General features: G+C 37.6%; 1 protein-coding gene and 1 long non-coding RNA gene across 5 annotated transcripts; one reads left to right on the top strand and one right to left on the bottom strand.

Moving 5' to 3' along the window:
- Positions 1 to 9,759: 9,759 nt before the first annotated feature.
- Positions 9,760 to 15,598, bottom strand: LOC110889844 (benzoate carboxyl methyltransferase). The gene is made up of 5 exons (XM_022137412.2): positions 15,400 to 15,598; positions 14,918 to 15,325; positions 14,544 to 14,798; positions 14,002 to 14,417; positions 9,760 to 9,828 (listed from the first exon to the last, which is right to left on the bottom strand). Exons 1-4 carry the CDS (start codon positions 15,472 to 15,474, stop codon positions 14,049 to 14,051), a joined length of 1,107 nt encoding a protein of 368 aa, XP_021993104.1. The 5' UTR covers positions 15,475 to 15,598; the 3' UTR covers positions 9,760 to 9,828; positions 14,002 to 14,048.
- On the top strand, positions 10,023 to 13,696 carry LOC110889845. Of its 4 annotated transcripts, none has more exons than XR_002564000.2 (9): positions 10,035 to 10,774; positions 10,853 to 10,908; positions 11,222 to 11,308; positions 11,398 to 11,463; positions 12,173 to 12,371; positions 12,481 to 12,615; positions 12,953 to 13,038; positions 13,107 to 13,337; positions 13,428 to 13,696. It is a non-coding gene; the product is annotated as an uncharacterized LOC110889845 (long non-coding RNA). The 4 variants fall into 4 exon arrangements; XR_002563999.2 differs by having other exon boundaries at positions 10,036 to 10,525; XR_002564001.2 differs by having other exon boundaries at positions 10,036 to 10,553.
- Positions 15,599 to 16,486: the final 888 nt, after the last annotated feature.

Raw genomic sequence — 16,486 nt, 5'->3', positions numbered from 1 at the left:
ACGTCGAAGCTACCCAAAACTATGGGAATGAGATCAATAGAGAAGGCTTGACCAGCTAAGATAAGATTACAACCTTGAACTACGTGCGTGGCTTCTAGACTTTTACCGTTAGCTAACTCGACTACATGTTTGGTGGGTAAAAGTGTTGGTGCACGTTTTAGCAGTTGACACATTTTCACAGACATATAGCTTGTATCCGCACCCGAATCAAATAAAACAGTAACGTAAATATCGTCGAGGAGAAACTTACCCATAACAACGTTGGGATCGTTCACTGCGTCGCCTCGACCTAGCACAAAAGCACGACCACGAGCTTCATTGTCGTTGTTGTTCCCGTTGCCCTGGTTATTGTTGTTGCGATTCTGGTTCAACTGAGGGCAATCGCGTTTGAAGTGACCTTCAGCCCCACACTGGAAACATCCCCGGTTTCCACGCTGTGGCTGCTGCTGCTGCTGCTGGTTCTGTGGAGCTGGTTGCTGAGGCTGCTGATTCTGATTCGCAGGACGAGGGCTCCTGCAGTCTTTGGCCTCGTGCCCCATCTTAAGACACCTTTGACAGCGACCCTTGTTACATGGGCCGTGGTGATGCCTGTTGCAGTTGTGGCACCTGGGTTGACTACCCTGATATCTCCTCTGTCTGTGACCACCAGAGGATTGCTGACTGGGACTCTGATAGTGGTCGATTTTCTGTTGCTGAGCTTGTGGCTGAACGGTCGCTGAACCTTTACTAGAATCTCCATCCCATTTTCTTTTACTGTCACCAGATGTAGCAGGAGTAACTGAGGTGGTGACGTTAGCAGTAGCAGTAACACGCTTGGGCAGTTTATTCTGATCCACTGCCTGATCGGTGATACGGTGAGCAAGACGCTGGATTTCTTGGATGTTTTCGAGGTTAGCCGACGTCACGTGGCTCTGAATTTCTGGCGCCAATCCCTTGAGATACAACTCAATGCGCTTGTATGGAGGGTCCACCATAGTAGGACACAGAACGGCCAGCTCATTAGACCGTTTAGTATACGCCTCGATTTCCGATCCAACCATTTTCAAGTTATACAGCTCGTCTTCTAGCTTGTGAATATCTTCCCGCGTGCAATACTCACGCTTGATGAGTTCCTTGAAATCGTTCCATGGGGTGGCGTTAGCAGCTGCCAACCCTAAGATCTGGACTTGGGCGTTCCACCAAGTCAATGCTATCCCTTCCAAAGTACCGGTAGCAAACTTGACCTTGCGAGCCTCAGGGCACTCGCACATTTCGAATACTGATTCTAACTTCTCGAACCAGTGGAGGAGTCCAACCGCTCCTTCTGTGCCGCTGAAAGAGTTTGGACGACAGTCCATGAAGTTCTTGAAAGTGCAGACTGGCTGCTGCGCGTGTTGACCTATTGTGTACGAATAGGACGAAGTTAAATACGGGAGTTAATGTAGGATCTAAAGATCCTAGTGTGTGCCTATACTGCAGGATATACTACCTGCTTGAGCTGCTGCAACTGCCGCAGCAACTTGAGCTTGAACGAGAGCCTCTAGCTGGGCTTGTGTCATGTTGATTCGTCCAGACATGATCTTCATAGTAACAAGTAGCATACGTAAGAATGGTTCGCGAGTAGGGCGATGACAGAAAAGCGTAGGCATATAGGTGTTCTCATGAAATCAAAGCACGTGTATCTAAGCGTAATGCGAGCAAAGTTCTAAGCAGTTCTAGCAAACAGGCAATAAACATAAACCTTATTACCTAGGATGTCGAGTCTTGCACGTGGAGCGAAGCGTCGTTGTGGATCGTTGAGAGCACTGTACTGGTTATAGTCCGGTTTTAATAAAACGTTTTCCCATATTAAAACCAAGTTCTCTATAACCAATGGCTCTGATACCAATCTGTCACACCCCCAAAATCCACCCGCGGAATACCACCGCTTGGGAGCGTGACTGACCAGGATCAAGCCATCAATCATATCAAACATAGCATTTAATAATAATAAAAGTAATTAACGTAAGTCACCATGACATGATTGATGTTTCAAAACCAAATACTGTTTTAAGTAGCGGAAGCATAGTAAAGTAAATTCAAAACGAGTTATGAGTTCGACATCATTAACGATCCATCTGCCCACAACGACCTGCTCCTTCCCTGTGCAAGCTCCCAAGTATACCTAAGGTCCTGCAAGGCATGCAGCAAATAATCAACAAACTAGTTGAGCGAGTTCACAGAAAGTAAGTTCATAAAGTAATGCATAAGTATAGCTAGTGGGGGCTTCCCATACTAGTGTGTAATAAAGGTGGGGGCTTCCCATGTTCATCCTGGTTAATGAGGGCTTCTCATTAACGGTACTTACTAGACTAACTTCCGACCATGTGTTCTTCTTTACCGAGAACAGGAAAACGTACAGGGTCACGTAGGCTTTACGTGACGTGCCCTTCCCCGAGGACAGTGGTACGCGTGGGGGCTACGTAGGCTTTACGCAGCGTGGCCTTCCGATCTGGAAGCCAGTGGAGGGTATTGGGTTACGTAGGCTTTACGTAACGTGTCCTTCCCGACCCGGGAGACATATGGCAAAAGATCTGGGTTACGTAGGCTTTACGTAACGTGTCCTGACTAACCTGAGGACGATGGTCTATAGTCTGGTATATGCGTAAGTACGAGTAATCATTCCATTTCATCATATCCAACCCAATTCCCAACCCGGGAATCCCATGCCTTGGCTGTGTGAACTCACCTTGGTTTGCTCGGCAGATACACAGAAAGTACAAGTAGCAAGTAAATGATCACTCACGTCCTATCATGGTTATTATACGAGTCAGGTTCGTATATAGCACGTATATAGTAATCACGTATAGTCATGGCAAACATGTACGCACGTAAACAGATAAGACATAGCATGTGAGGATCCAATTGTTCTAAGTCCATTCATACCCGGCCCAATGACATAAGCAGCCCAATAACAAAACAATCCAGATTCTCAATCGGCCCAAATAGCAAACACATACAAGTCCATTAATAAACAGTCCACAATTCAAATCGTTGGGCTCAATAGATTGGGCCCGTGACAGTGAAGGCCCAACAGTGTGCGTGTAAAGGGTGGTCTCGAGTCGCAACGGAGATCTCGAGTCGCAACCGGAGATTACGAGTCGCAACAGCTGGTTGCGAGTCGCAATGGAGATCTCGGTTCATCATGGTCTGGTTACGAGTCGCAACGGGACTCGCAACCGTGGTTTCGGCTGGTGCTGTTTGTGGTTTCGAGTCGAGACGGGGAGGTTTCGACCCGCAATCTGAGTCGCAACTGGCTGTGTAACTGGTTTCCATAATTCTAGTCAATTAAACTCCGTGATTTCAGCAAACACTTAGGCAGTTTCGGAAATCAGATCAAACAAGGATTGTACAACATTCAATCATATTCATAATGTCTTCAAACCTTCATCATTTAGCAAATTCATAACCGTATCAAATCAATAATCGGATTATCAACCAACACTAAACCGAATCCTAATCATAACACCATCCTAGCATGCACCCTAATTCGCATGTACAAACAGAATCATCTCAGCCGATTACAAACATCAATCCGGACCAATTAACAAATCACTCATGCAACCTATTTCGTATGAAAACATGATCATCATTCACAGAAACCGATTAACAAGAGCACAATCAAATAACTCATACCAACCGAATACTAAATCATACAATCCGATTTATCATGGCATCACCTAAGCATAAAACACATAATCATAGATAATATACTAACCGATTACAAGTAACGAGATGTGATCCGAACAAGAGGGTGGTCGGATGGCCTTGTGCCGTCGGTTCCTCAACAAGCCGAGAGAGAGAGAGAGCAAAGCTTCTAGGGTTTGTGTGTGTTTGTGATTTGCAAAAATGGTAAAACAAAACCCCTAACTCGGTTTTGTGTTGCGAGTGGGGAGTGGGCCGAGCCCACTTGGTTGTCTAATGGTCCGCGTGCACAAGGAGTGGCCCAAAGGGCTTTGTGTGGCCGGTTTGTGTAGTTTGGGCTCGTGCAACACATAACATTCATACATACACAACACACGTAAACAATTATTCATTTAAAATCATATAATTCAGTTCTCATGAGCACGTAACGTTACATCAAAGCATGTCTAAAGTTCGAGTTGTCACATTCAAAATCATGAGCTTGAGAAAAAAGAGATATTGCTTAGTGATAGTTGATGATTTTTCTAGGTTTACATGGACTTATTTCTTACACTCAAAAGATGAGACTACAGGTATTTTAAAAGAGTTTTATCACAAATGTCGAAAAACAATATGATCTATCTGTAAAGTCTCTCATGAGTGACAATGGGTCTGAGTTCAGAAATCAAGAACTTGATGATTTCTGTGTGTCAAAAGGAATAGTGATACAATTCAATATTCCAAGAACACTAAAACAAAATGGGGTTGTTTGAAAGAAAAAAAAAACATAACCCATATTGAGGCTGCAAGAACTATGCTTGCAGATTCTGATCTTCCATTGCCCTTTTAGGTAGAGGCCGTGAATACTGCATGCTATGTTCAAAACAGGGTCTTAATAAACCCCAGGCATCAAAAGACTGCCTATGAAATTCTTTTCAAAATAACAACATTAATATAATTCTTTAAAATCTTTGGTTGTCCATGTTATATATTGAATCTTAAAAATTATATTTCAAAATTTACAGCTAAAGTGGATTGTGGATATTTATTGGGATATTCTTCTACAACTAAGGCCTATAAAGTGTTTTAACACAAGGACCATGACTATAGAAGAAACTTTGAATGTAAAATTGAATTATCATCCTTTAAAATCTCTAAAATTTAGTGGAACATTTTGATCTTGATAAATTAAATTTTGAAGAAGTAACTACAAAGGTTAAGGTTGATATAGGTAAATCAAATGCAGTACAATAGGATTACAGAGTTGACATTGAAATGCCATTTCAATATAAAGTTTATTCTGATCCACAAAGTTCAATTGCACAAAACAACAGTGAGTCGACAAAAACTGGAACCATTGTTAACCAAAGTCAACCCCAAACCACTGATGATGTGTGTGGTCAAACCACTAATCTATCATCTACATCTAATTCCGCACTTGGGCCAATCCCACCACCACCACCATTTCAAACCTTTGTTGACCATACCACAATGGCAACAAAGGTTTCATTAGAAAATTTCCAACTTTGCCCTTCACCACAAAATTCCATTATTCCATATACTGGAAACACTATCTTCCACAGATCTCATCCATAAGAACAAGTTATAGGAGATATCAATGCAGGTGTGCTAACAAGAAGCTAACACAAATGTCTGCCTATTTGCTGGTTTCCTATCTTTAATCCAACCTGTCAAATACCAAGTGGCATTAAAAGACAACAATTGGGTAGAAACTGTGCAAGAAGAGCTTCTTCAGTTAAAAGAAACAAGTATGGGAACTTGTACGATTACCAAAGGACCCGTATCCAATTGGTACAAAATGGGTCTCAAAAAATAAAACAGATGAAAGGGCACTGCTAATAAAAACAAAGCCAGGCTTGTGATTCAATGGTACAGACAAGAAGAAGGAATTGACTATGATGAAACCTTTACTCATGTAGCAAGGTTGGAAGCAATAAGACTCTTCTTGGCCTTTGCTGTCAACCACAACACGAAGGTGTATAAGATGGACATAAAGTGTGCTTTTCTCTATGAAAAAAATCCAATAAGAGGTCTATGTGTGTCAACCACCTGGATTTGAAGACACGTTTCATCCTGATTATGTCTACAAGCTAAATAAAGCTTTGTATGGACTAAAACAAGCACCAAGAGTCTAGTATGATACTCCATCCAGTTTTCTCTTATCGAATGAATTCAAAAGAGGTAAAATTGATAAAACTCTATTTCTAAAATGGAAATGGAAAGCTCTGTTAAACTAGTCACGTTTATTTTGTTTCAAAGTTATAATATGTGGGTCATAATCATAGGTTATGTTTATTTGTTTTTAGAAGCTTTCCGCATGCAACTTGTGCATGGGTCAGTAGTATTTAGTTGATGTTTAGGGTTGTTATTTGATAGAGTTTTTGTCTTACAGCTTTGGTTTAATTAAAGAAGTGTCGAGTCGGCTTACTCAAATTCTTTTTGGGTTTCTTTGTTTTTCATTCCTGATCAAAGGCCTGAAATCCAACATTTGGTATTAAAGCCTAGGGCTCATATTGTGGTAAGTAGGTTTGAAGATCGGAGATAGACACTGTAGAATGTAGTCAGGTATGTCGGTCGGCGGAGGGCATGCATGAGAAGGGGGATGGGGTCACAATTGAGAGAGGAGTAACAATAGAAGATGGAAATGGTAAGGTATTTTGGGCCAACCGTTGTTGTGGGGAAATACCGTTTGAGATGAAGACAATGATAAGTGATGAATATCAGCGATAAGTGGTTGTTATTAGTGATCAAAGGGGAGGAAAATAGGTAGTTTCCACTGATTTAAGTCGTAACGAGAGGTTGTTACTACGCTCAAATCAGGTTATGGGTACAAAAATTAAAGGGATGTGGTTGTATTAATCCAATAGCGGTGCTTAGCCAGGATGAAAGAGAAGGAATCGACTTGTTCGGGTGATAATCAGAGTCTACTGGTATGTGGAAAAAACGAGCACAAATGATTCACAGTATAAGAAATTGATCAACCATGCTTTGTTTATTACAATAAGACATATAAATACAAGAAGAGAAAACTAATTCTAAGGAATACATTTAAATTACAAATATATGCAAGGCTATAATGTGGGAGACAATCACTCAAACGGTTTTGACTAATTAATGTGATGGACTTGATTTTCTCTTTGATCATCTTGAGTTAGTTATTTTCCTTAATATGCTCCCACAAGATGGATGACCGTAGGATAAGTCCAATCTTGGTTAACAATGGATGAGTGTGGTATTTAAGAAAGAGACGAAGTTGATGAAGTTGAAGATGTAAACGGAGATGAAGTAGATGAAGCAAAAAAAGATATATTTTGTTGTTTTTTTTATAGGGTGAATGCAATAAAACATAAAAGATAGAATGATGGTTGCGGCAGTGATATGATTATAGGTTTTGCAAAACCTAACTCATATTGACGGAGAAGTTGTGTTTGAAGATGTAACCATGTGTAACGGTGATGTAGGTCGATGGTTTTTTTTAAACCTTTCTTTTGTTTTGTTTTGTTTTTGTTTTTTTTTTTGAGAAACATATGGATGGAAAATGGATTGTAGGTGACAGAGGGTGGTGGAGTTTGAGGAGAACAGACAGTTATGGTGACAACGAGGGTGAAGGTAGCGTTAGGTATTCTATTCTGATGGTTATTGTCGTGTGTGGTGGAGAGGAGTAATATTGTGATTGTAAGAGATATTACTTGAACATAGAAAGAAGAAAGGAGATTTTGAAATCTACGGAAGAAGAGAAGGGTCAGGATGTTGAAGTGAGAATGGAGGAGAAGTCATTGCTAGTGGTAGACTTGTTTAGGAGTGTTGGCTAAAGAAATGATGGTTGCAAGATCAAGAGCTTCTCGGTGGAGATAAGTGCTCTGATACCATATAAGAAATTGATCAACCATGCTTTGTCTATTACAATAAGACATATAAATACAAGAAGAGAAAACTAATTCTATGGAATACATTTAAATTACAAATATATGCAAGGCTATAATGTGGGAGACAATCACTCAAACGGTTTTGACTGATTAATGTGATGGACTTGATTTTCTCTTTGATCATCTTGAGTTAGTCATTTTCCTTAATACACAACAAGTGGCTTTGGATTAGGTTCGTTTGGCAGGTGAAAGAAAATGGTAAAGGATAGTAAGTGGCCTTGATTTCTAAAGTGGTGGAAGAAGGGTATCGGAATAAAGTTTAGTGACGACTTTAGACATGACCGAGTGAAGGTTGGGTGTCTGGGATAGGTCGAGTAGAGGGAAGACTTTGGACGTGACTGAGGTGAAGGCTGAGTGTCTGGAAAGGGTCAGTATGGGTCAAGACGAAGGCATGTTTTGACGAGAACGTTGCACGAAAGAATAACATTAACAAACAATAATTACAAGGGTGAGTGTTGGGTTAATTGAGTTGTTCACGGGTCATAGGTCATGGGTTCATAGGTTGTGTTTTGGATACAGGTCATTTTTTAGCCCCAAACTTGTAGGAGAAGGAGTTTAAATTAGTCATGTTTATTTTATATCAAAGTGTTAAAGAGGTGGGTCAAAATCATAGGTTATGTTTACTTCTTTTTAGGAGTATTTTTTGTGCAACTTTTGCATGGGTCATTAGTATTTGGCTGATGTTTAGGGCTGTTATTTGATAAAGATTTTGTTATGTGGTTTTGTTTTTATTAAAGAAAATTGTGGAGTACGTTTACTCAAATTCCTGTTGTGTTTCTTTTTTTTTTCTTTTCCGATTAAAGGCCTGAAATCCAAAAAACTAGTTAGCACATATCGATGGTTCTTCTTCTATTTTGACACCCAAAATAACTCAAGCTGGTGACAAGACTATCCCTAACCCTCTCTATACCACATGGGTCTCGGCTGATTAGAAAGCCATTGTTATACTACAAGCTTCACTTTCAGAGGAAGCCGAGGCTGAGATAATCGACATCTTCAATTGGCTTACAACGACACCTTCACTGAATGCGTCCAAAATCATCGAGATAGTCGATCTTGAACACTCCCAGTCAAATGGTCAAGGGTACAACCTCTGTTGCGAAATTTGGTCGGAAATTCAAAGGTATATATGACCAGTTGTTTGCAATCGGTCAGCTGATAGATGTTATCCATGAATACAGTGGGATTTGGAAGTTTGTTTTTGTTGGGACTTCGGGCAAAAGGTGTTAAGGGGTTCTATATATGTATGAGAGGACCCGTAGTTAAGTGGTAGCTTAGATCCGTAGCTTGTTGTGTGATTATTTGTAACTTGTGGTAGTTTATATCTTTATTTTTTTTTTGTAAAAAATCCCAAATGTTGTGGAGGACATTTATAGAAGCATTGTAGAGCTATGGCGGTCTCACAAGAGATCTACTTGGGGATTTGCCTAGGTAAACTGCTTCATTGCTACGTTTTTGTGTTTTGTGTGTGATGCATGCATGCCCAACTTTAAGGGAGGGCTGGGTGAGCGACAGCCCAGGGTCTCCCCGATAGCGAAGATTTTTTATTTATTAAAGACTTTAACCCATTAACATTTTTTTTTTATTTTAAGTCCATTAAACATTAAAACCTGTTCTAAATTAAGTCCGTTACTCTTTTACTTATCAATACCCATTAGTAAAGTTTAAATCTAGTTAACATTGGACCAATGGTCTAAATTAAACCTATTTAAGGTTTAAACCCTTTTAAAAGTGACCCAATAAGGGCCGTATTTTCTATTCGCCCCAGGCCAAAATGTTTTAAGGATTCTCGGGGACAGCCACGAATACCGGTATATATAATTGGCGATGGAGATGAATCCCGATATCTCAACACAACTCTATGCGTTAAAGAAAGTGGATGGATGAACATGAGAATGCATATATATCTTAGAATTTCCGGGTACTTTTGCTCTATTACATTCATACACCATTTTCCATAATTACCCATAAGTCATAAATTTTGTTAAATATTTTGATGGGACCTTACTTACAAATATTTAGTAAACATTTGCATAAACTGTGAAGGTCAAAGTGTCTGACTATCATATTTGAATAAAACAATATCTTTTAGCATGTTAAAATACGATATTATATATAGACTTACCAAAATTGGTTTCAAAATGTTGCAAGTGAGTGGATATTCTTTTAGCCAAATTAACAGTACCTTCAATCCTTCATATATAGATGGTTCATGATGTATACAATGACGAGAATCATATCTATACTATGATAAAAAGGAGAAGTGATGTACACAAACGTAATTTTGCCATATGTAAAAGTTTTGAATCAGTATGTACAAATAAATCTAAGCATATAGAATAGAAAGTGGAACAATTTTTTAAGACACTAAAAGGGCAATATAGTAATTTTACCCATCATAAATGGAGAATTTGATTCCCTATCATAAATGTATTGTCAACCCATTCATAGCCTTCGACTGAGTGATGGTCTCCTTCACCGCCTCACAATCAAGTCATGCATTAAATATCTCGTCTCTTCCTTCCCCTAACGGATCAAAACCCTAACAATTCATAAACTTCGTCTCATCGGCTCCTATCTGTTATTATTTCAGTACTTTCCCCAACAGAGAATGGGTTGAAGGTGATTTTAATTGTGACGGTGGAGGTGGTGGGTTGAAGGTGATTGATTGGATATTCCCGGTTTCAAGCTTCAACTTTCAACGTTTAACAAGTCTCACCTGCCATGCTGTGTGTGTGAAACCACCGTGATTGATTGATTGGAATATTCTACGAACCGACAGACGCCAAATCTTCCTGAATCCTGACGGTAAACTGCGTTCTCGATTGATCGATTGTTTGTTCGTTTGTGTACCCATAGTGCCAAACGCCCAAACTTGGTACTTGATTGATGTAGCTTCTTCGGCTAGGAAGAACCCATCGGCACTTTCACGTCCGGTAAGTGTTTGATGAAATGTCTCAGTCAGTAAGTGTTTTAAAGGGCTCTTGTATTTGTCTTTTTAGTCACTTGTTTAATGATTCTTGTTGAGATTAGTCATTCTGAAGTGATATTCTTGATGGGTATGTAAGAAATCCTGGAGATACGTTCCTATTTTCAAATATTGTTGGTAAATTAACCCACATTCAGATCTTTATTTGTTGTGAATCGTTAGGTGATGGAAGGAACCTTCTTGCTTTCTTGTTACGGTGATATATTGAAGGAACACATATAAATTGTTTGTAATGATATTGGTTTGTTTACGAGTTGATTGGTGTTATATGCAGTTGGGGAATCATTGCATCTGTTTGAGGAATAAAACTACTAGGCAATGGAAAAGATGGTAAATTGAAGTCTCTTCTTTATTTCTTTATTTGTTTTTCTTTCTTTTTTGAATTATTTAGTTGATAGTTGTTTATATTTAGTTGTCAGATTGTTACTTGCTTAATTTGAATATGGAGTTTATATGTATAGCACTATTGTATCTTTCATTTTCTATAGCATTACAAAACACTTTTTTTTGAAGATAGGGTGTGCTAAATTTGATTATTAAAGTTAGATAGCTTGAAAAATATCAGTCACATTGTTCTATAATTCTATTGTCCACAATTGTAAAGGGTATTCGGTTATTGATTGATCATATTTTACATTTTCAGTGCACGATTGAGGGTTTGCGCATGACTTTTCAACCTCAGCCTCAAGTTTCAATTGGTATGGGTGTGAACAATGAACTATATACACAGGTACTTATTTGATATATTGTTTATATGCTCACTTATGTTTTTTTTCCTCTCTCATTTGCAATGCTTATGTCTTTTTGTCATGTTTTTAGGTTGAAATAGATGGGGATGTGTGGGGTAAGGGAGTTGGGATGAAATGGGATGAAGCTAAGATGCAGGTACATATCTGTTCTATATTACTCATAATAACGTTTTTTTTTTGGCTTAAATGATTTAAGAGGTCTTATTCAATTAATCCTAGGGGTGTTATAAACTGTTAAACCGACTGTACTAACCAAACCGAAGCAAGTCTGCCGGTTGTGGAAAACGGTACTACGAACAATTACGGTTTTAGGAGTAGACTGAACCCGAAAATACACAACAACAACATATAGACCTCATCGGAACATGATGGTTCGCGACTGATATAGTCCTAGATCAGAACTTGGTCTGCGGTGGACCTGAACCCACTCACATTAAGAACATTAATGTAAACAGAAGTATTTTTCTTTTAACTAACCTCTTCATTTAACCTGTATAATTTTTATCACAAACCCACTTAAAAAATGAGGTTTCTGCATTCTACTCTTTAAATGACTTGTTTACGACTGTCGCAAAATTTTTTGAATTCGCCATTGTTCTGTGCTTTAGTCTAAAATCCAAAAGAACCTCCTTTTGTTTACGATTTTCAAAAAATATTTTAAATTCGCCATTGTTCTGTTCTTTAGTCAGAAGTCCAAAAGAACCTCCTTTTGTTTACGATTTTCACAAAATATTTTGAATTCGCCATTGTTCTGTTCTTTAGTCGAAAATCCAAAAGAACCTCCTATCGAGTATAAACCCTATTAATAGCTAAGAAATCTATTTTCATGATAAACATTAATGTAGATTTGGAGTAGCTTTAAACGTTGCATGAATTAGCCATTCTAAGAAACCGGAAGAGTAAAGAGAGAGCGCCTGCATGGAGGAATAAGATCTGGTGGCGGCTAATGACGACGGTGTGTATCGATCGTCATCAATCATCATCGATGTCACGATTCAAGATTAGACGGCGGCTCCGGTGCTTGACCAGTGGACGCATACTCAGGTAATAAAAATCCCTATTGAATTGTTTTTACAAATTGATGCTTGCAAGCGTTGTGTATGAGTTCAGTTTTCCCAAAAAAACACCTTAATCTGAAAAAACCCCATTTCAGACCAGATGCCAAACCTAAAATTGAGGTCGTCAGTTTGATGCTTTGCTGTTATTGTCGTTGCGATGGTCAGAACTCTGCATCAAGATCACCTCACGGCCTCCACTACCATAGGTGTTCATATTTCCAACCAACAAGGTATGTTTTTTTGTTCACCTCGCGACTTTGCTTGCAAGGAAGTGCAGATCTCTTGAATGAATATTATGATTACAATACTCTTAAAAAATGACCCAAAATGGAACTTTATATGTCATGTATTTTTATCAAAACCCATTGTGCTTAGTTTGAAAACAAACAAAAGAGATCTAGGAAGTGTAGATTTCTTAAATAATGATTATTACTGTTGAATGAGATTTTGTATTTGCAATATTTTATAGTATATCTTATCAGTTATCATCATAAAACTTTTTATGTTTTCTGGTCTTTGTTGAGAAATATACCATATTAATCAAGTTTTGTGTATTGTATGCATTAGATCTTGGCACCAATGAGTCTAGAAAGGTGAAAACTCCTAACTTTGTTCGCACTTTGCGGGGATCTTCTAACTCACAAGTTCGCTTGGTAATATTTTTTTGATATCATTTTGTTGTTGAACTTCTTGTGGAAATAACCGCTATCTTTTTATGTAGTATATTCCGAAGGAATTAGCTTTACAAAATGGATTAACTAATGGAGAATTGATCCTAAAAGATATGAAAAATGAAGGCGCGTGGACTATAACATAAGCAACCATTTGGGCAGATTCTACTACATTCATACAGGATTGAACGAATTCTGTATTGCAAATGGCTTAAAGAAAGGAGATCATGTTAAATTTGAACTCATCCGGAGCGGGAGAAAACCAATTGCCATTTTTCCAAGTATAACTTTTTGTTATTTGGGTTGAATTAATTTTATTTTCTATGATTTTGTTATAAAAGATATCTGATGGGTTCATGTATTTTTTTTAGTATACAAAGTGGCTTCTGTGCAGTCACTCCGGACCGCTTGCTATTCGGTGAAGTTGTGATTCGGGTCAAACATGCCTATAAACTAGAAGAGCATGCTCATGAGGTGTTGAAGAATAAAAGTGATTGAATTAAGTTAAGATTTTAGCCCATGTTTGCCCAAATGTTTTTTTTTTCTTTTTGTGTATATGGATTTAGGGCATTTGGCCTGTTAGCTGGAAAAAGAAATAGGGTAAATGAATATGTCATTTACTCGAAATATTAAATGTAAATTTAAGAAATGTGTATAGTTATGTAATAAAAAAACATATACACTATTAGGCTATAAGGTGTGGTAATGACTAATGACCCTCATTACCCTCTACATTAGTGCCACGTAACTCATCTCTAATCCACTATCCAAAACCACTACCCTAAGGGTGTGCTCATGACCCAAACCACTAGCCCCTTATTTATTTTACTTTATCTTTGTGTAAAAAAAAGAAAATGATTTAAAAAATAAACTATGTGAACTCGTTGGGCAACGTACGGCAAAAAATCATAAATACCCGCGGCAACGCGCGGGCCTTCCCACTAGTATCATTACAAAAAACCACTAAAGTTTATTTTGAACACATGAACCATTCATTTTTTGGTCAATGAAATGGTTAAGAAAAAGTGTCTTGTTTTCTTCTTTGAGAGATGGTCGGCCACATGTTTCTCATACTTCTTAAATAACACATGAATGATGGAATTTCCGAAATGTGAAACCAACAATGGTTCAAGAGCCACTCTAAGCACTTTTGATGTGTTTTTCCCATGGACTTGGCTGAGCTCATTAGAATCATTCATGTTTGTGTAATCCGTGTCATGTGGGTCCCAATTGACTTTAAAAACATTCAAGTTTTCAATGGAAAATGATCCCTCAGATTCAATAATGTTCCTAACTTCATCCTCACATGGAAAATACAATGGGATATTGAATGAGTTAATATCTTCTCCTTTAACCAATCCCTGTCTTGTCAGTTAAGCTTAATTCGTTAGTCATGTAAGCAAAGCAGATTAACTAGAACTTTTGACCAAAATAATCTTCTATAATTTGAGTTCGAAATCGGATACAAAAGAACCACATATATATACCTCTTTGACCATGTCGATAAGTGATTGCCTGAGTAGGTCAATGGATGCACAACTATCATCAGAAGCTGGATCAACTAAACTTCGACTAAGAATTGTTAAAACCATGCTTCCACCATGTACTACTTCCTCAGACCGCATTCGTAAAAATTTTGTGAAATCAGTGTGAAATTGTTTTCCATATGCTTGGTATACATTTGGAGGACTAGTTTTCGCCATGTATATATTTGATCCATTATTTTCTACTCCTTGAGGCATCTATAACATGTTATATGGACTATAATTTATATCTCAATATTTTAGTGCAAGCACTTTAAGGTATAATTATATATCGTAAGAGAACTAAAGATCTAGTTGAATATTAATATTATATGTACCTGAGAAAGCCAATGATTACTAGTAGCGCAGTGGACAAGGTGCAAACTTTTGTTTGGGAATAGTCTGCTGTAGAAGGAACCTGGAACAGCCGAAACGAAACAAGGGCCAAAAGCTTCTCCTTTGTTCTTCTTAAGATTTGCATAAAAGTCAGGTAATGATTTGAAAATAGTATTAAAATCATTACCAAAGAGGTCATTTAAACAAACTTGAAATTGAGGTACTCCACGGTTATTTTCTTGGCACACCTCATGCACTATATCAATGATATTAGACACAACCAACAACGTATTTGTGCCAGATGAGCATCCTAAATCTGCAACGGTGATACAATCTTTGAAGACACCATAACTAGCTATACCCTTGATTGAATGCTTTAAAATTGGTACAGCATTCCGTATCGCGGTTTCCTAAAGAGAAAATAAGAACAAAGAAGATGAGAACCATTGTTAAATGTATGCAAACGTTGTGGTGTTACTCAAACCTGAAGCAAGGAGTTATTGGAATAGCTTAATTCCCCATCTCCAGGATTCATATGTAGTATGTTTACCAAGGCCATGCTTATTATTCTTTACCTTTTGTTACCCTTCTTTGTGTTGCTTTAAATAGGCCTTCTTTTTCTTGCTCTAAGTAGGGCTAATACAATCTTGATCCTTAATCTTTTTCTATAGGCAAACTAAACTACTCCTAAATACTTCTATATTTACACATTGCAAGATTAAAACCCTTCACCTCATGGACAGAGGGGAGAAATGTTACCACCACATTGTCTTTTAGGGACTCTTGATACTTATCTATTATATTTTTAATTAATTCTCACGGATTTCTTATTACCTAAGAAAAAATATCAGAATTTCTCAAAGATTCTGCTAATAAAATAGTTTTTTAGTTTATTTTATTATTTCGTATATCACCATCGTAAAGAAATTATGTCATAAATAATGTTTAATTAAAATACATCAAATATGGATTGATAAAAAAATATCCAAACAACTTGCAAAGTTGTTCCCTTACAAACGGAAGGAGTTAGATTGATGTAATAACTAATAGATAGTTTGTTCTTTAAATACGATAAACATAAACACGAATCACCAAATAGAAAATGTAAAACACTTGAATTAATTAAATTAGACCTTTTCTTTTCAAGTGAGATAACTGGTATATATAAAATGTTATTATATTATATATACAAATTGACAATCTCTAAAAAATCTGACCGAAAAAGCCCAATAATCTTATAATACTCTTCTTTTACTAAACGGAATACATCATTTTATTATAAAAACCCATCTTTTAGATTAAAATAAAGTATCAACTGGAACAGGGCCGTCTATGAGGGGGTGCAGGAGGTGCCTGTGATCAGGGCCCAAATCAATATAGGGCCCGAAAATTTTTTAAAAATTATATATATATATGTATATTTTAAAAAAAAATCTGGATGTTTGTATAGATAAGGGCTTGCTAAAAGACCCATAATTTTTTTTAAATAAGGGTCGATTTAAAAGTTTTAAAAAATGGCCCAATTAACAAGCCCAAGTGACTAGTCTAAACAAAGATAAGAGCTTGTATAC

The sequence above is a fragment of the Helianthus annuus genome, chromosome 11 (assembly GCF_002127325.2).
Source record: "Helianthus annuus cultivar XRQ/B chromosome 11, HanXRQr2.0-SUNRISE, whole genome shotgun sequence".
NCBI classification, from domain to species: domain Eukaryota; kingdom Viridiplantae; phylum Streptophyta; class Magnoliopsida; order Asterales; family Asteraceae; genus Helianthus; species Helianthus annuus.
Note: the sequence above shows the minus strand (reverse complement) of the source record. Positions and strands in the feature narration are given on the sequence as shown.